General features: G+C 36.6%; 1 protein-coding gene across 1 annotated transcript in view; it reads right to left on the bottom strand.

Moving 5' to 3' along the window:
* Positions 1-25,448, bottom strand: part of LOC124595303 (androgen-dependent TFPI-regulating protein-like) — a 58,802-nt gene extending 33,354 nt beyond the window's left edge. The window contains exons 1-2 of the mRNA XM_047133990.1: positions 25,136-25,448; positions 17,319-17,462 (exon numbers count right to left, since the gene is read on the bottom strand). Coding sequence (XP_046989946.1) covers positions 17,319-17,462; positions 25,136-25,315 — 324 coding nt within the window. The 5' untranslated portion in view covers positions 25,316-25,448. The remainder of the gene's footprint in view (positions 1-17,318; positions 17,463-25,135) is intronic.
* Positions 25,449-25,753: the final 305 nt, after the last annotated feature.

The raw sequence follows: 25,753 nt of genomic DNA on the forward strand, positions 1-25,753 counted from the left end.
AAAGTCAAAAAATGGCTCTAAGAACTATGTGACCAAGCTGCTTAGGTCATCAGTCCCCTAGACCTAGAATTACTTAAATCTACCTAACCTAAGGACATCACACACATCCATGATCAAGGTAGGATTGCATCCTGTGACTGAAGCAGGCGCGCAGTTCGTGACTGAAGCACTGAGAACCACTTGGCCACCGCATCCGGCGAATCCCTTTTCACCTCATGTATAATGATAGTATGTGCTGTCTAGTGAGGATAAAGTGTATTCACCAGCAACTCAGATCATTTGTTCATGGAACATTTATGAATCTACATTCAAATTTTCTTTGAAGTCATCTGAAATATCCACATATAAACACCCTAGGAACGTTGTATGCAATATCCACTTCTGAAGATGCTGGCAGTACCATAACAAGTAGTTAAGAATTTATTGTTATTGGTCCATGCAAGACATTTTATTTCAGTATCAATTTAACACACATAGGTGTTTGTCTATATCTGAAAGTAATGAACAAATAGTAAATAAACAGCAAACAACTTCGATGTTCAAATCAAATGTAACTCACATGTTGCAATTACAACTTAATTTCATTGTTACATCTACATGACTACATCTACAGGATTTCTTTGCAATCCAGACTTACATGTCGGGCATAGGGTTCATCGAACAAACTTCAGACTATTTCTCTACCATCCCACTCTTTAACAGCGTGCTGGAAAAAGGATCACTTAAATCTTTTCTTATGAGCCCTGAATTACATTATTACTATGATCATTTATTCCTGTGTAAGTTGCCGAGGAAATATGTTTTGGCACTCAGAACAGATGTTGGTGATTTAAATTTCATGAAAATATCTCACGACAATGAAAAACGCTTTTGTTTTCATGACTGTCACCCCAACTCACATGTCAAATCTGGGACTCTCTCTCACCTACTTCATGACATTACAAATCTTGTTCCTGTTCCTTGGACATTTTTGGCATGTACGGTCAATCACATCTGTCAAGGATACCATACCATGCAGGAATACTACAGCAGTGAATGGACAAACATAGTGTAGGCAGTGTTTTCAGTAGACCCGTTGCATATTCTTAGTGTGCAGCCAATACAACACAGTCTTTCATTTGCCTTCCCCACAAAAGTAAGTTGGCGATCGTTCCAGTTTAAGTTTTACTGGGTATTGAGATGAATTGACAGTATTTTGAGTTTCATTTTGTCATATAACCAAAAGTTAATTATTGTTACTGGATGCAGCATTCATCTTTAATGTATTCCCCATTCAACAGAGTACTCTCCTCGTACACCACACATAACTGTTTCAAAGTATTAAATTGTTACTGGTGTTACCAAGTTGCAATGGTCATCTAAACTTGCCATTTTGAATCAAAGGAAAATATTATAGTGAAATATGGCAACTAAGAAGTGGACTATCCAAATGAACAAACATTTCTTGTTCAAGTCATTGCAGTAGGTCTACTCCACAGTAACATAAATTAGCAGCAAAGTCCATTAGTGGATCGTTGTCAGGAAAACCAGCCCTCATAAGGCAAACTGTCACTACAAGAATGAAAGTTTCCAAGCCTGTCAATGAGTAGTCAAGGAAAGTGGACACATTATGTCTACTGAATCGCAACGCATGCCACTTATAAGGAGACCGGCTTAACCTTGATGAAACTACACTCAGCGAAAGAGGGGACAAAATAAGTGAACACGTGTCTCGGCTTATCTGCATACACTTGAGTGCTTCTGAGAAAATGACAGTCAAAGTTTTCAATGGACTGTTGCTATAATGTAGATACCTTTTAGTGTGTAAGGATTCAATGGACGCAGTGGCTCTGTGGCTACCGTCGCTGCTTCAGAACTTTGCGTTGCGAGTTTGAAACCTGGCTGTTCCTTTGTTTCACCCCTCACTCTCTGAATTAACTATGAAAGTAGCCACTGAGTTTCCACTTCAATTGCATTTTCAAGCGCAAAAGGTATCTACACTATAGCAACAAGGCGTTGATAACTTTGACCATCATTTTCTCAGAAACGGTCATGTCTGCAGATAAGCTGAAACACACGTTCACTTATTTTGTCCTCTCCTTCACTGAGCAAAGTTTCCAGACAATCAGCATATGGCACCTGGCGAGTTCCCTCGTTAGTTAAGCTGCTACTTACACCTGCCAAGAACTATGTATGCCTCAGAGTAAACTGTGCCACTTGGAAACATGGCAAGTGAGGATACACACATTTTTCTTCTTATAAGGCAACCTTCTACAGCTAAAATTCATGGAGTGTTCTCCAGGTTGCCTCAGATATTTCAGAAATGTTTATTGCATTAGGCCTGCTGGATATTAATAATGTAAACATTTCATTTCATGTGATATTTATCAGGATAAGACATGACAAGAGCGGACCAGTCCCTTCTGAGAAGAATTACAGATTCTAAGTTGCTCTACATTGTAACAACAAAGGTACGGGCTTGCAATCTCTCATTTATGCCATCGATTTCTGTGTTACACATACTTGGCCATTGTTTTGTGGTTGCAGTTGTGGAGGAGGCAGTCTGTTGAATCAGTTAGTCAATGCTAAATGGCCCATCTGGCTGAGGCAGACAAGGGCGCTATAATAGCACTCCATGCAGAGGGATTTTCAAATGGCTATATAGCAAGAACTATGGGTCTTCACAAGTTGACGGTAGCCAGGTGAATTAGACGAAAGGAAGAGGGTGGTAACCTGAATGGAAGCCTCATGGCCATCACTGTAAAACAACAGCAGCTCAGGATTAGCAGATATGCCATTTCAGCGAGAACCATTCATTTGCCAACACACGACAAATTCAGCAGACTTTGGGTCTCAATGTTAGAAATAAGACCAACACTCATCATCTAAGGGAAGGTGGACTGAGAGCAAGAAGCCCTGCTGTGAAAGAGACATTGACTGTTTCCCACAGAGAAGCCCGCCTTGGTTTTGCTGCTGAAAATGTCAACAAACCTCCACAGTTTTGGAGGTGGGTGATTTGCACAGACAAAAAAGTTTTCTCTATGGCATCAACCAGACAAGTACTTGTTTACTGGCCAAAAGGTGTTAGGTATAATCCAAAATATATTTACAGTTGTCGAAGGATTGGCAGGGAGTCGGTATCAGTAAGGGCATGGATATCAGCTGAAGGGTGTGGGCTCCTGTGGGAAGTTGAAGGAAGACTCGATATGTGCAAATACATATCAGTTCTGGTGAACGTGATGTTGCGTTCTGTGACAGCAAGATTTGGCAATGATCAGATCATGTTCCAACAAGATCGCTCTCCTATTCATATGGCATGTGTGGTCAAGAGGTGGTTTGACGACCATAATTACTGTAAAGGAAAGGCCACCTAAAGTAGCTGACATGAATCCCTTTGAGAATATTTTGGGCAGAAATTGTCAGAGTAATACGGGAAAAGGGCCAGCCACCGTCAACTCGACGACAGCTTTCTGATGTGATTCATGACACTTGGAATGAGTTACTTGAATCTCCTAGTTATGTGGATAGAGTTGTGGGCTAAATGCCCAACAGACTTCAAGCCATTTTGGAAGCCAAAGGAGGTTACACGTGATACTAAGCAGCATCAGCAGAGGTGTTTTTTTTTTTTTCCACTCAGTCCTTAACCAATCAGTTGCAACAGATTTTTTATCTTTTTTTATTTTTTTTTACAAACATGTATTTTGAATAACTTAATTTGCTAAGAGAAGAAATACTCACCTTATATTTCCTGCAGTCTCAAAAAAATACATGACACATGTGTATATGCAAGAAGGGTAAAAAGCAATTCAGCAAGTATGCAAAATATTGAGGAGAAGCTTGCCGATGAAGGCGTAATTGGAGAGCGAAGGTTGGGCTAGGAGGAGAGGTAAGGAGGCCCAAAAAAGAAGAGAAAAATCAAATATGCAATAGACTTCAAGTCGTTGTCGCAGCAGAAGGTGGTTGGTATATGCGATTTGGAGCAATAGTAGAAGAATAGTTTTATTTACTGATTTTTGAGGCTTTATTTTGTGACAGCTAAACAGTGCTGCTTCATGAGACCCACTATTTGTCCACATGTTGCTAAACATCAGAGGTGTAAAAAATGTTGAGAGGTACCAAAGTTCTCCTGAACAGTAATGTGTTTTACACAAGAAGATGTTTTTCAGTTCATTTCATTTTAACCATTCACAGTAAGCTTTGAGATTCCAATCTATGATTTCATTTTATTATTATGTATCTTTTCTTCAGTAAAAGTGGGCGGTAGTAAGCTTCAAGATATAAAGAATAACAGGAAGTTTTTAATTTGTGGAATAGCATATTTAACAGTTAATATTTTCAGCAAATCTGTAGTTGTAGGACATATTAAGAAGCAAGTCAAAAATGGCATTGTGGAAAGATCAAGTTGGTCTCTAAAGGGTGACAATGGTCAAATAGCAAATAAAAAACTATGGGTAAAAACTATTGTTGATGGTGAGGAGCCATAATCGATATGCCACTATTCTGTAATTTATTTCTGAAGTTTATCATCAATCCTAGGATTGAAACCGATACTCTGTTTTATATAAAGAATATAACCTTTAAAATTTACTTAGCAGTGCAGAATATTAATACAAACCCACCGCCTTTAATTTTATCCTCACGGATGACATTGAGACAGTAAATAACAAGAGGAATAACAAAACACTCAGACTCAATATAGAGAATTCAAGTGTCCAGTGGATTCAAAAGTTTGCTATAATAGTGAATAACTGCTTTCACTGACCCCTTCATGCCTACGTTTTCTGTCAGACAATGTTTGAAACTAGGACTAGCAAGGTAAAACATTTTTCCACAAATTGTCAAATTGGAAGCCGAAGACCAAGTTACATACATTACGATGACAACAAATGTTTTCCAAGTGGACTGTTCACTGTAGGCATCCAACGCATTTATTGTGTGTTACATACACAATATACAAACTGGCAATGTCACCAACACACAATACCACGAATCTATGAAACAACTGTAGCAAAACAGGGCATCCTCAATGTCCATGTGATGGATAAGATGACTAATTTGCAACATAAATGTCAATGTAAGCAGCAATTTCTGTTGGAACATGCTTCCTGGACCAAATAACATACATTTCCTACATCTTCAGTGCAAATCATGTAGCAAATGTAGTTTAAAGGACATAAAAATATCAAGTGGATTTACTAACACAGTTATGAACCACTTAAGAACATAATTCGATGGTCACATAGTTTTCAACCATATTATACGGTGTAGCTGTTGTCCTTTAGGCTAGCAGCAGGAAGAAACATTCGCTCAGCTGATGTGCTGAGATAGCTAGCACTGGCAAAGCTCACGCTTCGACGATGCCACAGCATCATCTGCCACCACCTCCTGAGAAACAAAATACCTCAAGTATAAGCCAATGTGTTGTATTTGCATATCTGTGACTATGACTTGGGGCTAAAGTGTGGTTATGGATAGTGGGATGCTCAGATTGCGAATCTAACACAATAAATCATGATAAAGGGAAATGAATTAGGTGTCCTTCATCTTCTGTAACATCAAATTCATTTTAGTTATTATATTTTAAATGAACTGTACAGAAAATCATTCACCAGAAGTAAATAACTTTTTATCAACGCCAGATGATATTAACAGCTTGCTGGCATGGGTTAGCCGTGCGTTCAACGGTGTCATATTGCGGACTGCGCGACTGCTTCTGCCCGCAGTTCGAATCCTTCCCTGGGCCTGGATGTGTGTTAGGTTACGTATGTTTAAGTAGTTCTCAGTCTAGGGGACTGATGACCTAAGCAGTTTGGTCGCATAGTTCTTAGAGCCATTTTTTGACCTTTCGTATAAATTTTCTTTACATAAACGGCCGTATCTTTAGATTGCATTGACATAGGTTTTATTGCTACCTTTATTCTGTACAGGTGCCCTGTGGATGTAAATATGAAAATCTTGTAGAATTTCATACTTGTTACTGCCTACTTTTTCTACTTCTGTCAATAATTGAAATGAGTGGCACTGAATGATTTTTAACTGAATTTCATTATGAATCTTCACGCATTGCTAAATTTGCCAACTTCCATGATAGGTGAGCAAGGGTAATCAAGTATGACTGGTCTGAACGTTGACACAGACCATTTCGCGTCTGAATGCACATAATATTTTGTTTATTCATAATGATCTGTGGTACTTTGTCTTATTAAAACAGTTATGTCATCTTGATAAGCTGAAATTCAGTTTTATTAGTGCAGATCATATTAATTAGCATTTCTTCTTTCAATTATATCTTATAGTTATATGTTGTGTTTAGCATGCTAATCAGCATTAATATAGTCTTACACTTGATTGAAAACAGTCTGACATAGTTTGGATAGTTTTTCAATTTCGTGCCTGTGCATAGTATGTTGGTAGCACTTTGTTGCCTTGCCTGTTATGCTGTGTAGCAGACTTTAAAGCTGTGCAGATCGGCATAACGAAAAGTAGACCAGTCTCACTTGTTTTGTCCATGACTGTACATGAGGTTTTTTTTAGGCCAGACAGTAGTTTGAAATGCTTTGTTGAACACTTGCCAGTCAATATGCAGCAAGGGAAGTCAAATGGCGTTAAGAATAAAGACACTTTGACTGTCAAACTGTTATCAGTAACCTGTCAAATGATTCATAACAAAGTTCCTGGACTCACTGCCCTCCATGATAGTTCTTGTGCTCATGTTATTCTTTGAGCTGAGAGCTGGCTGAAACCTGAAGTGGAAAGCTCTGGGATATTTAGCAATATATGTCTGAAAGAGAGATTAGAGCCCATAAGAGGGGAGTGTTCATTGCTCTATTGAGGTCAATGTGAAGCTATCTGAGTGTGTATAACAGATGTAGGTGAAACCAAGTTAATTGCTGTATGTTTTTACTGGCCACCCAATTCTGATGTGACACTTCTAAAGTCATTCAAAGAAAGTCAGTAGCACACAAATACTCAGATCATGCAATACTAGTAGGAGGCAACTTTAACCTACTGAGTATGGACCAGGATGTCTATGGATATAATGAGGGGAGGGGGGGTACAGTACAGAGAGACAGTCATGCAAAGTACTTTCGAACATGTTTTCTGAAAACTGTCTTGTGCAGCTAGCTCAGCAGCCCACACACAATGGACATGTCTTGGACCTTTTAGCTACAAATAGACCAGACCTCACTGACAATGTCAGTACAGAAACAGGGATTAGCAATCAGACATCATTATAACAACTATGACTATGAAAGTAAGTCAGTCAAGAAGACTAGGAGAGTGTTTCTACTGGACAGAGAGTGAACTGATGTCATGGACATAGAGGAATTATGGGCAAAGTTGAAGCAGATTGTAAATTGTGGTCTGGAGATTTTTGTGCCTCGTAAGTGGATGAAGGATTGAAAGACTCACCATCATTTAGTAATTTATTTATTTATTTATTTATTTATTTGATTAGCCATCCGTAGACATTTTGCAATGTATGGATGTTGTCAGTTTGGATACAGTGATTTTTGCAGATACATTGACACTTTTATATGCATTTACAGAGTATACAAATACAATGACATTTATCACTTAAATTACATTCAAACAATTAAATATTCACTTATTGTTTAGAAACAGTGTTCCTGAAAATATAGTTTAAGGGTTTTCTGTAACAGTACATGTTGTTAATTTCTTTGATGTCCTGTGAAGCTTGTTATACATTTACAGAATATACAATACAATGTCATTATGTCACTTAAATTACATTCAAACATTTAAATATTCACTTACTGTGTAAAAACAGTGTTCCTGAAAATACAGTTTAAGAGTTTTTCTGAAACAGTACATGCTGTTAATTTCTTTGACTTCCTGTGGCAGCTTGTTATACAATTTTACACCCTGATACAAGAAACTTTTTTGGGTCTTATGCTTGTTTCTCCTATCTAGATGAAGGCAGTGGCTTGTTCTTGTGCTATAGCTGTGTAAAATGCTGTTTGTACTATAATTCACTATATTTTTCTTTATATATACTATAGTGTGGAACATAAATAAACAGGGAACAGTTAGAATACCAAGTATTTTGAATAGTTCTCTGCAGTGAGCCCACTTACTGCTTTTAGTTATAATTCTCACTGCTCTCTTCTGCACTTTAAAAACTGTTTGTAAGTTGAGTACATTATTTCCCCAGAAAATTATCCCATAGCTTATGACTGAATGTACATAGCTAAAATATACAGTTCTTAGACATTCATCGCTGCATACTGAGGAGAGAACTCTAAGTGCGTAACACGTTGTAGATATCTTTTTTGTGAGTTTTTTAACATGTTCACTCCACCTAAGCTGGCTGTCAATATGCAACCCTAGGAATTTTGTGGTGGGCACTTCGTCTACAGAGGTGTTATGTAGCTTTAACTTTAGGGGACTGTTTTTTCTGTTTATTCTAAAGCGTATGCTATTTGTTTTCTTAATATTTAAGGTCACTTTATTCTCTGTAGACCATTTGTAGACATCTTTCAGTGATTCATTACAATTTTCCAACATTTGTGCTGATGTCTCACTGGTGATTATAATATTGCTGTCATCGGCAAACAATATCTTCTCTCCATGTCGGATATATTGTGGAAAGTCATTTATATAAATCAAGAACAACACCGGACCCAGCACACTTCCCTGAGGGACCCCAATATTAATATGCTGTGGATCTGACAGGTGTTTTTCTATGAACTTTGATCTACTGGAGACATGCGAGATCTCTACCCACTGTACTCTATTTTTAAGGTATGAATGGAACCATTTGTTGATTACCCCTCTTACTCCTAGTGCTTCTAACTTAAGTAATAGATTCTGGTGGTCAACTGTATCAAAGGCCTTTGACAGGTCAAGGAATATGCCAGATACATAGTTGCCTTCATCCAGTGCTTCTAGAACCACTTTAGTGAAATGTGCTATTGCCATTTCTGTATCTCTGCCTGGTCTGAAACCAAATTGGTCATTTGAAAGAAGGTTGTATTTGTTTAGATAGCTCATAAGTCTGTTCTTCATTATGGACTCTATTATTTTGGAAAATGATGACAGTAGGGCAATTGGCCTGTAGTTCTCAATGTTTTCTACATCATCTTTTTTGTGTAGAGGTAAAATTTTTGCATGTTTCAGATAATCAGGGAAACAACCGGCTTTGAAAGATTCATTTATGATATTGGCTAGGGGGGCTTTGATACTATTTATGCATTTTTTTCAGCACAGAGATTGGAATTTCATCTAAACCTGCTGAATTTTTGCTCTTTAATTTCCTTACCACATTACATACTTCTTCCTCAGTAGTGGGTAGCAATATCATTGAATTTGATGTATATTCCCGTGTTCGTGGATTATGAGATTTTGAAAAATTTTCCTGTAACTTTGTAGCTATACTACTAAAGTAAGAATTAACAAAGTTTGCTAGTTCTTTTGGGGTACTTGTTAGGTTTTCTTTGTTCCTGATTTGTGTGTTTATTTGCCTTTGTGTTGCTGTTCCTGTCTCTTGTTTCACTATAGTCCATGTAGCTTTACTTTTATTTTTAGCTAGATTTATTAGTCTATCATTGGCCTTTTTTTTTTTGCAACATTGAGCACCTTCCTATAGATTTTTTTGTAGTTTCTGTAGTAATGAAGAAAATCTGGATCACTGTTGTTGTTTTTTATAGAGTTTAGGTATTTAAAAGTTTGGGCAGATTTTCTAATTCCTGTGGTAATCCACTTATTTTTGGTGGATGTTCCAGTAGAACTTAGTGCTTTGGGGAAGGCTTCATCGAATATTATCTTAAACTCCGACATGAATTTGGAGAATTTCTGATTCACATTATTTTCTGAATATACTTCTTCCCATCTTTCATGTCTTAATTGTAAGCAAAATTTTTGTATTGCTGCGTCTGAGTAGACTCTTTTAAACATGTGGAGGTTTACTGGTTTTTCTACAGAAGCTTTTATTTTTATGATTTGGCATAAATGATCTGACAGTCCAAGATTTTTGACAGTTATGACACAGTTTTCCCCACCTATATCTGTAGTTACATGGTCAATGGTAGATGTTGAGTGTTTGGTTATTCTTGTTGCACAATTAACTAAAGAGGACATGCCAAAACTATTCAGAATATTCAGAAAAGTGTTACTGGTTTCATCTACCTTAGCTGTGTTAATGTTTAAGTCACCACACAAGAGTATATTACTTTTCAGGGATGACACTTGTTCTAGGCTTTGCATAAGTTTTGAAAAGAATGTTTCTAAATCACCACTGGGAGAACAGTATACACATAGTACAATTAGTTTTTTGGGCATATCTACAGCTGGTATCTCTACTGCTGACACTTCAAAATGCTTGTCTACACTTAGTAGGATAATATCATTCCTGACTTTAAATGAAATACCACTCTTAACAAAAATACATGATCCTCCACCTTTCATTGAGTTTCTGCAATAAGAACAAGCTAGTACATACGAGGGCAAATTTATGTATTGAATTTCATTGACTTTGCACCAGTGCTCTGTGATGCAGATAACTGGACTGTCTAAGGATTGTAACTCAACTTCTAGCTGTTGCACTTTGCTTTTTATACTCTGAATGTATTGGTGAAGCACTGTTAGAGATTTAATGTTACTTATCTTGGAGGTTTCTTTTTCATCATGCTTGTGACTAAAAAATCTTGCAGATGGGAGGGAGGCACTCTCTTCCGTCTGCTTGTTGCTCCATGTGAGGTTGTGTACTTTTCTGCCACTGCTGGTAAGCTAATACGGATGAGTAAGAAAACAGACCGTGTAATGTTCAGAAACAGCATATGTTGTGTCCTACTTAACACAGTCATGTTGTTTAAATATCTGGGTGTAATACTGCAGAGCAATTTGAAATGGAACAAGCATGTGTGAACTATGGTAGGTAAGGCGAATGGTGAAGTTTTAGGAATTTTAGGAAAGTGCAGTTCATCTGTAATGGAGACCACATATAGGATGCTGTGACCTATTCTCAAATACTGCTCAAGTGTTGGGATCTGTACTGGGTTGGATTAAAGAAAGACATCAAAACAGTTCGAGGCAGGCTGCTAGATTTGTTACCGGTAGGTTCTAACATCACATAAATGTTACAGGGGTGCTTTGGGAACTCAAATGGGCCACCTAATGCCTGAGCCTAAATATTTTTTAGCAGAGTGACAGCTGGAGCCCTCCCATTTCTGGGAAATTGAGGAGGATGGAAGAGCAGGGGTAAGATTGACACATCTGCCCAATGTGTTGTAAAATCTTGTTCAAGAACACTTGTTATTCTACATGATAAATAATTAAGTAATGTGAGTACATATTCAGTCAACTTTGCACACATATATGTTCATATTATTTAATAATACCCTTGTACTGACATTCTGCAGTCATATGCACATCTCAAAAGCAAAATGAGTAAACCTAAGCAACTGAAGAATTATTATGGAATGAAGTTAATGATTTATGATTTACACTTTAATAATGCCAATAATGTTGAAGAATAGCACCCCTCCTGCAAATATACATCTCCTTAACACTCTCAACAGTGGTGTTAGTAATGACACACCCATTAGTCTCATTAATTTACTCTGCATTTGTGAATCACAACATAAAAATGTTCAAAACAAAGAAATCTCTGGCACAAGCTGCTGGTTAGAAACCACACACTTTTATACAAATGAATGAAATATGTTACCAGTATCGCAGCAGTATTTCACAAATCTCTTACTCACTCCACTGTAAAGTTCTTTACACTCAGGCACAAGGTGGTTGCAGTGGGGTAGAGTTAGTGACAAATATTCATGCCATGTGAAATTTAAAACCTGTATAATCAGAAGGTCATAACTACTATCAGAATTATGGGCCAATTTTTGTGTGGAATTGATTATTGGGGCTGATATCTTGCAAGCGTGCTTTCTCCTCCCATAATGTGAGGTCAAGTTGGTGATGATTTGTTGTTAGTTCTGGCATCACTATCCAACACAGCAGAACTTACACAGTTAGTGCTGCAAGTAAAGTACCACTGCTCCAATATCTGTTGCTTACCAGATCCTCTCCAAACTAATCATCATGTGCTTGTGCACAAAGAATTACACAGCTGTTTGCATGTAATGCTGCATATAGACTCAAACAGATTTGCCTCTCCAGCCACCATACCCTGTCCGTTTCTCGATGTTGTATAGAGAACACATTCTGTATAATGTCTCCATTGCACATGTTGAAAATGCATGGATTTTTTCCTCAACTAACCCAGACACCTTGTTGACATCTCATGCTACAAACAATCCATTGGCTCATACTTCCCAGACCCTGAGCAACCCTGTGTCACCAGACTGTGGATACACCTGTATCACAACTGACAGCTTTGCTACCACCATGGCATCTGACCCACACAAGAGCCAGTCATCTAAATATCAAGACATTCCAGGTAATCTGCACTATGGATGGGGAAATGGGAGGGGGGTGGGGGGGAGGGGGGGGGGGTGGAATAAAGGACTGACAGTGATGCATTTTTTGTTTGTGGGAAGTGAAATTATTGATATGCACACATTACATCTCTGGCACAGATTTTTTATCTTTGTTGTAACCTTGTCAGTTCAGTGTCTTCTTGACCAAACATTCTTATAATTAATGAAAGTTAATTCTGAAAGTTTAAAGAATACATATCATTATTTATGTGGCATACCTACCTAACGCACAATGGTATCAAGAATACATTCGCTCAGGTGGTATTTCAGTGTTACGTTTTGTATTACTTGAATAGAATAGAGTATTGTTTAGCATTCCTATCCTTATTTATAACTTTCTCCTACTATTGAGAACTTTACATGTATCAGCAAACATTTTGCTAAGAATTTTGAATCCTAAATGTTTAATTGCAAACTATTTTTATGCAAAAATTTATTGCTTAAGAAAGTATTTTGATTTATGCACAGACCCTAGACTATTACAGTTTTTGTTTCTGTCACAGTTTATTCTCTCGATATATCAGCCACTGATGGATTTGCTGTAGACAGTGCCACTCACTTCAGTCCTAGATGTTTTGTCAAGTTTATTGTCAGACTGAATAGTACCTAATAATGTCACAATAATTCCACAATATTACAAAGATTTCATTAAATATTTGTATTGCCGAAGAGATGGATCAGAAAAATAAAATGTTGGTAATGAAAACACTGATGTTCTCAAAGTAATGCAAATTTCGACATATGCATGTAAAACCATAACAGCTATAAAGAAAGCAAATTTGCATAGGGAAAATCATGGTTTAATAGAATTGATTAAAACCTAATATTAATGGAACTTGTAAAACTATTTATGGAATCTGTGCAGAGGAAATTAATTCTTCAAAATTATACTAGTCATGGATTAGACTTACTTAACAACAAAGAAAGCAAACAAGAATAATAAACTATAGATCTTTCAGTCTTCTATCCATAACACATAAAATTATCCTCAACCCCACAAAAACATAAGATTTTAATCATCAGACTTACTTCAAAGTGGTACTAGCACAGTAGACCACCTGAAAGTTGTGAACAAAACTGTAGGTAAAACAATGTGTATCAATTACTTCTTTGTCTTGGATTCATAGATTGGGAAAAAATATGCTTGCCGAAGTATCAACAAAATGTTTACTAGAGCTCTCAAGAATATATGTCAGTGCTACAGTTTCTATCAGGCCTTACCAGAATAAATGAAAAATCAGAACAGAGAGCTCAACCCGGCAAAGAGATTTGTACTTCCAAAACTATTCTTGACAGTCCTAGAGGAAGTTTTAATTTTCTAAATTCGAAAAAATGACCACCTCAACATATTTTTTATTTGACAATGATCTTTATGAACACACTGATGGCGATGCCAATGAGAAGCCCTCTGTCACCAGTAGTGGTCAATTTAAGAGAAGCTGGACTTTGCAAATTTTAAGCCTGATTTTTTGGAGACATTTTGCGAGACATCTGTGGTTTGTTTCCATGGTAGAACTTATTTATTTATTTGTCCATGAGACCTTGTTGGTACATAGACCATATATAAGATGTTGGAGATCATTACACAGAGTAATGTTTCCATCATTTTAACATCATCAACCTCTTATGGTTACACTACTTATTACTGGTACATTATTTGTATTTGTTCAGTGGTTGCAATTTTTTCTACCCTTTCTGCAGATAAGACTGGTACATTATTATTCATACTGGCACATTACTATCTATCAAAATACTCTTTCAGACTGTAGAAGCAGTGATCAATTAGATACACCTTTACTGTGGCTTTGAACCCTGCTGTGTTGTTTACAGGTTGTATGTTATTTGGTAGTTTCCGGAATATCTTTTTTCCAAGGTTCAGAACTTCATTTTGGTAGAGCTCAGTTTTTTTATGGTGCATACAGAGATTCATTTTCTGCCTTATGTTGTGAGTGTGTACATCTTCATTTTTGAGGAAAGTTGGCATGAATAGTATGAATGGTATGGTTTCAAATATATGAAGGCATAGTAGAGAGAGGATTTGCAGATTTCTGAAGAGTGGCTTGCAAGATTTTGTGCGTTTGGCACACCTTCAATGATTCCCATGATCCTTTTTCAATTCTAAATACCTTGATGGTGTTTGGAGAAGCTCCCCAGAAAATGACTCCATACTTCACGATTGATTGGACAGTTGCATATTTCATATTTTAGGCAGTCTTTGCTACAGCAGCTATCACGGATCCTCATCACATAGCAAAATGTGTTCAATATTTTGCTGAGACTTTCAATATGAATTCCCCCCCCCCCCCTGATATTATCCTGGATCGAGAGCTTGAGAAACTTTGTCAGATCAGCTCCATTTACAGTTTTGTTTGACAACTGGATATTTATAGTTTGTGGAACCTTTTACTTGACATTATGGAAGTTGATTGCTACTATAGTTTTTCCTTCATTTATGATTAACTAATTGTATGTGAACCGTTCTGCTATGGTACCGATTGTCATTGTTATGTTTTCGTGTAGAAAATTTTCTGATTTTGGAGTAATGAGATATCTTGTATTGTCAACAAACTGGTAAGCATTTTGACACAGTATGTTTGCTTATTGGTCATTTACAGATAAGAGGAAAACCCTGACCCAGTCATTAGGTGTGCCTGTGATGCCTAGTTGATTTAATTTCTATAGTAGTGCTTCATGATCTATGATATCAAATGCTTTTGACAAGTCAAGATGCACACCAGTGATATATTCGCCACTGGCAACTTTCTGGTAAATTTTGCATAGGAATTCATAGATAGCACTGTTGGTTAAGTGGTTCTTCCTAAACCTGTGTTGGGCTGTGGGTAGGATTTGATATTTTTCCATAAAGGCCGTAAGTCTTTTGTGGAAGACCTTCTCTAGAATTTTTGAAAAGCCAAACAATAGGGCGATAGACCTGTAATTGCCAACTTCTTCTGTGTTTCCTTGTTTGTTGATTGTTTCCAATTTTGCAATTTTTAAGCAAGCATGGGCAGTCCCTAATGCCAGTGCACTATTGTGTATATTGTTAGTGGTTTTACAATGGTAATAAAACACATCATCAGTTCTTGAGCCACCTTAATTCCACCCATGGAAAAAGATGAAAAAAAAATCATCAGGGAAATAGAAAAGAACACATGCTTCCATTTTCTGCACATTTTAGTTCATCTCTAAACCGACAGCACCTTGGGACGTTAAGTCTACTGTAGGCCAACACACAGATTTGTATCTGCAAGTAGCCATCTGCCTCCATCCACTGCACATGGATGGTGTCCTCAACACACATGTCTATAGGGCACATACTATTGCGGATGACAACTATCTGTGTGAGAAACTTGAATGTCTCAAAAATGTGGCTCAAGGTAGGCTACGCATCACACAAAATATGCAAGGCTCTGCCTTTCAAACTTTATGTGAGCATCCTACATCAAAAGGCTGAGGAGGAAAGATTCAAATCCATGGTCTTCCTACTATATGTAAGGAGTCTTTCTTCTAAAATATGTTAGAACCTAAGCATGAACTGAAGGTTCTCATTATTTCTCTGAAGGATTACTTTATGCTATGTGTACATATAACATGTGTCAGTGTGGACTTTCATATGCTGGGCAAACAACATCAGTCATTACATTGGACATTGATACTACACTCATCTGCTACAGCCCAAAAAATCTGTAGTGGCTGAACACTGCACTGAGACAGCACACTACATGGAGTATGAAAATATGAAGATTCTGACTTCTACATCATCCTTCTGAGAGTTATTAATTAGGAAAGTCATCAAAATCCAATAGACAAATGGTTCACTTTATCCCAGTTGCTGTTTTCACTTGGTTAAAATATGAAAATCATCATTTGGAATAGTCATCTCTCAAAGACAATAGCACAGAACCAGAGATCTTAATGTCTAGTGTTTATAAACTACAGTAGAATACATGACACAATCCCCATTATAGAGAGTGTGTCAGTAGTACAGGTCATCGCTGCTTGAGTGACATTTTTTCAGCTGTCTCTGAAAGCACTGTCTTTATTAGGTGGGTGGGAGGGCTTCAGCATCAGTATTATGTCCCTGAAGATGACTGGATAATTCTCAGCCAAAATATCAGCAGAGGACACTTACTGGATACAGCTGCAATCCTGGAACTTTGTAAACGTTGTAGAACAAGCCTTATGCCATGGAAACAAGAAGATTCATTCCTGAAGCTGTTGTTATGAAAGACGTGTATCAACAAAATCACAAAGTAAGTTAACAGAATCAGTGAATGGGTTATTACGAACTGTCATGGTCACTGTGAACCCATTCAGAATCTGTATTAAATTGCTCTCAGTGCTTGGTACATGCCATTAAAACCACTTCAAAACACAGTTGAATGTCTGGTTATCTCACTACTCACTTTACAACATTAAGGAATTCTTCTATATGTGTGAGAATGGGTTTAGCTTTTACAACCTTTTCACAGTACTTTGCTGTATTTTCATCTACTGTATTTAATATCCACTGTATTACTATGAATCAATGAGAAAACCTATTTCACTGCAAAATGGTCAATGGCTAATAAAGATTCCTCATTTCTGGTGTTTTACATGATAAATTAACAATCAGTCTAAGAGGTGGGACACATAATAGCAATTGATCTGCAGGTTTTTTTTAATTTAGTTTTCCTTGATATACAAAGAAGTTCACTTAGATGTCATATATGTAGCAAACAAAAAATTTTCTTTGATAAGTTACTAGCACCAATGCAAAAAAATGTTTTGGACAGAGAATACAGCTGTATTTTATTACACTAGGGGTAGTAATTTAAATAAATATGTGATACCTACTACACTATAGCTAGAATTGTATCTGAAGTTTTATTTACTTACAAGTGATAATGGAAATACAAACGTCCTGAAAGTGTAATTGTTCACTTTCCTTACATAGTGTTTGACCTGTTGCAAGTAGTTATTTGACTCCAGCTCTAGTACATCTTGGGCAACACAAAGAGCGAAGTGAAATGTCTGTATTTCCTGTAAATAATGTAGATAATTACTAAGGAGTGTAGTTTGTTTTGCTAAAAAGCAATTCAGTTTTTTAGGTATGCTTACATTACATAAAATTGGGCACAGTAAAGTATGGGCATGACTATCACAGTTTACTATGTAAGTGTAGCTAATAATTACTATTCATCTTAATATAAGGTGCATTAAAAAAGAAACAATCTGGAGGCTGAAGAATGAAAACCATTGAAGGGTAGTATTGCCATTGCCTATAAAAGATGTGGTTCCTATAGGACCACAGATGGTCCAGCCTTCTGCTAGAGGGCACAGTGCACAACTTCTTGAAATCAAATTACTTGATGTAATCAATGCTGCCTGCAATTGGTCCACTACTTCAAGATTGATCTACTGTCATTCTTTCAACCTCCTTAATACGTGTTGTTAGTCATATGATACCTGTAATCATTTTAATTATCTCAAGGCTTTGTGAGTGGTTTGTTGTAATCTGTCTTAACAAAATATGTTGAAATATGAACAATTTAATAACTGTGTAATACTTGTGGTTGGTGATGAATGTAAACTTTTACAATATACCAGTGAAACATTTGTCACTGTCTAGCTTGTGGAGCAATATGTGTGTAATTATGTATGTTTACATATCTCTGTGTCTGTATTTTATGTCTTTACATGTTGACAACATCCATACAATTTACATTACCTACAGACGGATAAATAAATAAATAAATAAAAGATATTAATATAATACAGGGAAACATTCCACGTGGGAAAAATTTATCAAAAAACAAAGATGATGTGACTTACCAAACGAAAGCGCTGGCAGGTCGAAAGACACACAAACAAACACAAACATACACACAAAATTCAAGCTTTCGCAACAAACTGTTGCCTCATCAGGAAAGAGGAAAGGAGAGGGAAAGACGAAAGGATGTGGGTTTTAAGGGAGAGGGTAAGGAGTCATCCAATCCCGGGAGCGGAAAGACTTACCTTAGGGGGAAAAAAGGATGGGTATGCACTCGCACACACACACACACACACACACATATCCATCCACACATATACAGACACAAGCAGACATATTTGTCTTTAAATATGTCTGCTTGTGTCTGTATATGTGTGGATGGATATGTGTGTGTGTGCGAGTGTATACCCGTCCTTTTTTCCCCCTAAGGTAAGTCTTTCCGCTCCCGGGATTGGATGACTCCTTACCCTCTCCCTTAAAACCCACATCCTTTCGTCTTTCCCTCTCCTTCCCTCTTTCCTGATGAGGCAACAGTTTGTTGCGAAAGCTTGAATTTTGTGTGTATGTTTGTATGTTTGTGTTTGATTGTGTGTCTTTCGACCTGCCAGGACTTTCGTTTGGTAAGTCACATCATCTTTGTTTTTTGATAAATAAATAAAAGATTGAAAATGACATTATCTTGATCAGATTTTTCTGACACTACATTGTTCTGTGGGAAGGACTGAAAGTATACATAGGAAATCTCAGAACTCTTTCAAAAAAATTTCTAACCTTTTTGAGAAAACAAATAGTAGTGCAACAGACTGGTAATTTGCTACATCTTGTTTCTTTCCTTTCCTGAATAGCGGCTTGAGTTTTATGCTTTTAAACAACATGAAAAAGCTCCAGTTGACAGCAAATGGTTGCCTGTATTGTAGAGCTGTTTAACAATAAGGTTACCACAGCTCTTACTATAGAAATATGAGATGCTTTCAATGCCTGTATGATATGTAAACTTTAAATTTGTAATTATTGTTAAAATGTGTTTCTCATTAGCTGATTTTGGAAGAGAGAAGTAAATTTGTTTTTTGAGGACTCTGGTAATACATAACTATTATTACTAATTATGAAAAGGATAGATTACATAATAGTTGATATTCCAACCTGGACTTTCCACTGTTTGACTGTTATTACTGATTTGAGTCCACTGACAAACTGCTCACTTAAATTTGAAAATTGCAGTGATACAATTTCTCTTCTTCTACTACTTCTTCTTATTCCTCTTCTTCAGCAGTAGAGACCATGATGGGCCTTCACTTCCTCAACAATCTGTGACCATGTGTCTCAGTTCTCTACTTTTGTCTTCCATCTTGCTAAGGCCAGCCATCTTGCACCTGGTTGGGCCTTCCTTCCTTGGAGCAAAATCTTCTTTTCGTTGCTCCTGTTGTCTGCCACCCTCTTCATATCATCTAACCAGTGTTTTCTCTAAGATTTAATAAGTTTTACTTTATATTTCCCTGTGTATAAGCTGTTGCAATTTTTGGTTGTTTCTTACTCTCCAGGCCTCTGGCTCTTTTTTAAGCTGTAGATTTGATACAGTGTTTTTCCTTCAAATGCCCTAAGGTTTTTTTTATATCCACTTCTATTATCACCCACATTTCTGGTCCACACAATTTCTCTTCGACGCATAATTGTTATCCATGATTGTCTAACTGCATGACAAAAACATGTGGGCTTTACTTGTCTGCTGTTTTGCTATTTTCTGTACAAGTTTTACTTTTGTTATTGACAGTTATAATATAATTCCTTTTTGCCACTTTGTTCACCTCACTGATTATTTTTTTGAGTACTGTCTTGTATGTTTTCAAAAGATCTTTGTTGCTGATGACAAAAATCACTGTGAAGTGAACCATCATATGCACAATACAATTTAAGACACAAAAATTATTTACCTGCACCCTTGGCCCCCTTGCACAGGGTTCAGACTGGAAATCATGACCAGCTCAAAAGAAATTTATAAAGCACCTCACTAAACACTCCTACTAATAATTTATCATCTAGATTCAAGTTAATTCTTATTAGTTACATCACAAGTAGACTGCAGTGTCACTGTGAAGCTGTGTGACAAGTGTTTGTGTATTTTAAACAGGTTTCTGTTGTCACAAATGCAAATGACTATTTTCTTTGAAAAATACCAAAGTAATCAAGTACATGTCAGGCAGGTGATTGCCGATAAACAGCAACTATTCACTACAACTAAGGAATCAGCAGCTTGTTTCAAAATAGAGGCTTTCTTTCTTCTTTAATGGGGTGCATTTAGCTTGTATAATCACAAATACTATTAAGCAGTATAATGATTGCTTATTGTAATGGAGGGACAGATTAAGTTTCTATTAATCGGTTGTATATCATAAAATTCTACTAATGGAACTAAAATGGTATGGCATTAAAGGCATTCCTTTTGGATAGGTGGTGTCTTAACAGTAGAAAACAGAAGGTCACTTTAACAAATAATACAAGAGGAATAATGTTAAATTTAGAGTGGGGAAATATTAAATACTGTGTGATACAGGGCTCAGTTCTTAGCCTGTACATGTTTTTTGACCTACAAATTGATTGATTTGAGAAGACATTTCAAAAACTGTTATGTTTGCTGATGGCATAAGCATTCTGATAAAGGGTTCAAACACATCCATGTGAGATACAGTCAGTAGAATAATGGGACAGGCTTATAATCAATTCAGCAAACAGCTTAAAATTTAAGGTTACAAATTCTCATATTATGCAATTTGAAACAAATCAGAATTACTTACAGGTACCAGAATTAGACATCAATGAGTCTACTGTGCATACTTCCACTATTACTGTTTCTACACAGAGCTTTGCCTTCCACTTGTTTTATCACAGCCTATCCCTCTTCCACCTGCCTCCTCCTCACACCCTGTCCCTCATACAACTGCCTTCTCACAGCCTTTCCCTCATTCACCTGCCTCTTTACACCTTCTCCCTCTTCCACCTCACACTCTCTTTCTCTTCCACTTGTATCCTCACACCCTCTTCCTGTACTAGCTGCCCATTACCTGTCTCCATTTTCCACCTGTCTCCTACACCTCCACCTTCTCTCTTTCCATCTCCTCCTCCCCCTCTCCCTGTTCATCTCCTTCCCTCCCCTCTCTCTACATCTACTCCCCTCCCTTCTCTCTTTCTCTATCCTTCTCCCTACCCTCTCTGTCTATTTCCTCCTCCACCCTCTCTCTATCCACCCCCTCTTCTCCCTCGCTCTGTCTATTTCCTATGTCACCCCACACAAGTTGGATGTGGTTCTTACTTCCACAGTACTCTTTTCCAGACAATAAGTACTTTGTGTATCAAGTTTGCTTGATATCAGTTTATGATGAGATGTGGGACACACACACACACACACACACACACACACACACACACACACACACACACACATTCCATTTATACATTCTTGTCAGTTACTAAAGAGAAATAGGGTTCCTGACGAACTGTATTTATATCCATCTTTGCAATGTGTATATATTTAAAAACAATATATTTATAAGAAATTTAATTGTGGATAGTACTTGCCTTACTTCGATAATGACCAACCACATCGTGTGTAAGAAATCAGAAAGCCATCCAAATTATTACAGAACACAAAATTGATACATAATCTGATAAAAAATCTGTCTTCAAAATTCCCACATTGATAGTCATTAACTTTTGGTAATTGATCATTCACTAGAAAGCTTCCTTTTGCATTGTATTGTGCACCTATGGTGGAATGTTTATAATTTTGAGTTATATGTGGAACAAGAAGCTTAGATAAACTATTAAGGTCATCAAAACTGATGGCTGGCCTTTAATTTCTGGCAGCTGACTCTATTATAACAGGTAGTGAAAGGCTGAGGTTCTGAACCTGGAAACACCAACTATACAATTTCAATATTTACAAGACCCTCAAGAAAGAAGATAAGTAGAAAGTGCTTAGTTGTTTTCTTGACTGATACATGAATTAAAAGGGCTGAACTCACATCAAACCTGATAGAACATGCTAACTCTAGTTGAGGACTCAAGCAAAGGTCACAATATATGTGTATAAATTAATCCTGATGTAATTCTGATACCTATCATAGTGATTAGATTGTTATTTGTCATAATTTGTTGATAAAATATTTTTCAGAAGAGCCTGCAGTGTTGTATTTTGAATACAGCTTGACTTGTTCCACATCCCTAAAGAGTCTCCTACACAGTGGGGTTTACAGAACACAATGTGTGAACTAATTTCTCACTGCCTGTCTTTTGTTAGTGAATACCTCAACTCAGTCAACATGCCTGAAGACACTGAATGAGCAGAAGGAGTGCATCTTAACCATAGTGAAAGTTTACAAGTCTACAGAGAAACTAATTTCTTGTAGTATGCTTTGTGCTATCCCAAAGCATTTGATTCTATGGAAGCTCTAAGATGGTCAGCTAACCCTCTGTGCTAACTAACATTATGGAAACTGTAATGAAACATGAGATTCTGAAGTTACTTAGAGAGTAATATTTTCAATGTGCTACTTAGTTGTTGGTAAGAAAGCTGCACAACTATGACAGTGTTTGGTCTGATAAGAAAAATAAGTACTTCTACAAAGAGAAGGAAGCCATAGCATTAACACTGTGAGCTCAGTAAATCATTTGACAGTATACAGTATAATGTCTTATTGAACAGTCTAAAATATTATCTCATTGATATTGCCATGGCTTAAAAGCCCGTTTTAGAAAACAATCAACAGATCATACCTATTCATGGAGCAAAGTCACATGTTGCAGTTCAGGGACCCACTCTTGGACATACTTTCTCTTGTCTTATGGAATGAAAGCACAACAATACAGCACACAGGATGTATGATCAATAAATCATTTATTCTGCTAAATGATCAGCAAGTCTTTTGTATGTAAATGCTGACAAGTTGTTTACCAACCACTGTGTCCATAAAGAAAAGATGTAGACTCCTTATCTCCTTAAACCTTAGTCAAGTAGTCTTCCTTCACAGCTAGCCCCCCTATACCCCCCCCCCCCCCTCCCCCACGCACACGTAATCACTGTTTTCTCCCAACAATGCCCAATGTCTCTACATGTGAAGGGATCTGTCCCCATTTGCATATGACAGTTATGAGACAGGATTGCTGGAAAATACTTACATCCAGGATGTGAAATGTTTAGTACTGCCAACAGACCCACATGAATGTTAGAGTGAATCTTAGCTTTCAGACCTGCTACTTCCTTCTTCAGGGAAGAGAGGGAAATAGAATGAGGAGCATTAAAAAGGAAAGGCAGGTCACTCAGACTCAAAGATGAGAGAGACCCAACTGAAAGAAGTAACAGTTCCAAATGACAGTTCCAAATGCTAGGATAATGACGTCATTTTTTCTTTATGTTTGTCTGTCAGCAGTACTAAACATTTTGTCCCCCCTGAAAACAGGTACTGGCCAGCAGTTCTGTCTCACATTTACTAATTCTCATGATAAAATTTTTGTTCGGTGCAAGTTAATCTTATTACTTCTTAGTATCTCCATGCTTGCATTAAATATATCATGTAAAACTAATAACTGAATATCTATGAATGCACATTCAAGGACATTTCCAATATTACACTTACTTACCACTACGTATACCCGCTAATATTATTTATGGCATATAATAAAAAGTTTAAAATTGATATGCACTTTATATGCATGAACAGAAGTAATCTGTATAAAGATTACCATCCCTATAGAAGGTTTTTTTTCAGTTTGAAGCAAAATACATTAATGAGGAGAATCTAGAAATATAACAGGTTATTGAGAATTTTCATAAATTAATGACTATATTAAAATTATAACTTAAAACCAAAATATATCAACACTGATATTTTTAGTTTGGAATTCAGTATCAGCATTAATATAACAATTGTTTATTAAAACAAATCACATTCATTTGATATATAACTGTTATTGTTCAGCATTAATTTCTAGACACACACACTTTTTGAGTATATAAAAGTAGGTGAACAGCAGTTAATAATATAATGAGAGAAAAGTATCTTTTAATGGTGTGAGCTCCTCTGAAAAATAAGACACTAATTGTAACTTTTTTATGGATGAATAGTCTCTCAAGTGCCTTTGAGAAATAAGATAAGACATATATTTTAGTTTATAGTTTGTTATTAACATAATCTAAGGACGCTGTTTCTATAGCTTCATCTATGTGATTATTTATACTTTCAGTCAGTTCACAATTTGTGAAATCTCCTTCATGGTGTGTCTATGAAGCACAATGTCTGAATGAATAAACAATAAGTCAATAAGTTCAAGTGTCCACCTTCACAACAAAAGAAATAAGGACAAATTAAGATGCACTCATCATAAATCTTAAGTTACTGAAACATAATTCCATAAAAAGGAAGATAGTTAAGAGAAGATTTTCCAGTGTAGACTCACTGCAGAGTCTGCAGAACAACAGAAATGAAAAAACAATACCTAAATGAAAAATGAAGTGCTTTGTACTCATTTTAGTTCCAGGCATTTTAGTCTCTGTGTGTGCTAGCTCTGCCAGGTGCAGGACGAATTTTACAGTGCAATGTCAAGCTTAAGAAAATCATATAGTGAAAAGAAAGGATGTAATCTTTCATGAATATAGTTATCTTATAAGCTCACATTACTCTGAGTGTAATGAGCTTTAAAAAATCATTGACTAATATACACAAATGAATTTGTGTTGTGTTGTTTTGACTTAGTCTGCAATGACATTTTCCCCCCGACAGAAACAATTAAAAAGGGAAGAAATAAAAGGCAATAAAAAATTCTGCTAGTCATTTAAATGCAAGAATATCATAAATATTTAAGTAGAATCAAACAATTGTTGTTATTGAGAGTAGAAAGAGAAACAAGTTAAAATAGAAACCTAAGTAACAATGAAACTATATAAACTTACAAAGTTCCAGATAGTTAAAAATCTGCTCCAGTATTTCTCAAGACCATGAGTCCATTCAAGATCTACTGGTACCTTTCCTTTACCTAATTTAGCAGCGAAATAATATAACACAAAAACATGATGCAAAACAATACCTAAATGAAAAATGAAGTGCTTTGTACTCATTTTAGTTCCAGGCATTTTAGTCTCTGTGTGTGCTAGCTCTGTCAGCACAAAAGTGATGTACCTTCTTTAAAATCACTCATGCAGATGAGTGAAGGCCAAAGTCTTGTATATTTCTGCTTGCATGCTGCAGTAGTAATACTTACATAACTGTTTCAGTCTAACCTGTTCCTTTAAAAAAAATAAAAATGCAGCAGCCTCTTTCCCTCCATGAAACACAATAACAACTTGATCACCTTGATATGCCCAGTCCTCACAACTGGACCTGCTATGAAGCAGACAAACATCAAACAATACTATGTGTTTAAAAATACATTTCTGTCCTCCTTATCATTTATTCTTCTTCCTTTTTTCCTGCTGTACGTGCAAAAGTTCATTTCTTTTTTTCTTTTTGTGAAGTCCAGGTTACACTTACCAGTACAATTAGGCATTATTACTCAGTCATTATTGGTTTAA

Source organism: Schistocerca americana, chromosome 2 (genome assembly GCF_021461395.2).
Source record: "Schistocerca americana isolate TAMUIC-IGC-003095 chromosome 2, iqSchAmer2.1, whole genome shotgun sequence".
Classification (NCBI taxonomy): Eukaryota; Metazoa; Arthropoda; class Insecta; order Orthoptera; family Acrididae; genus Schistocerca; species Schistocerca americana.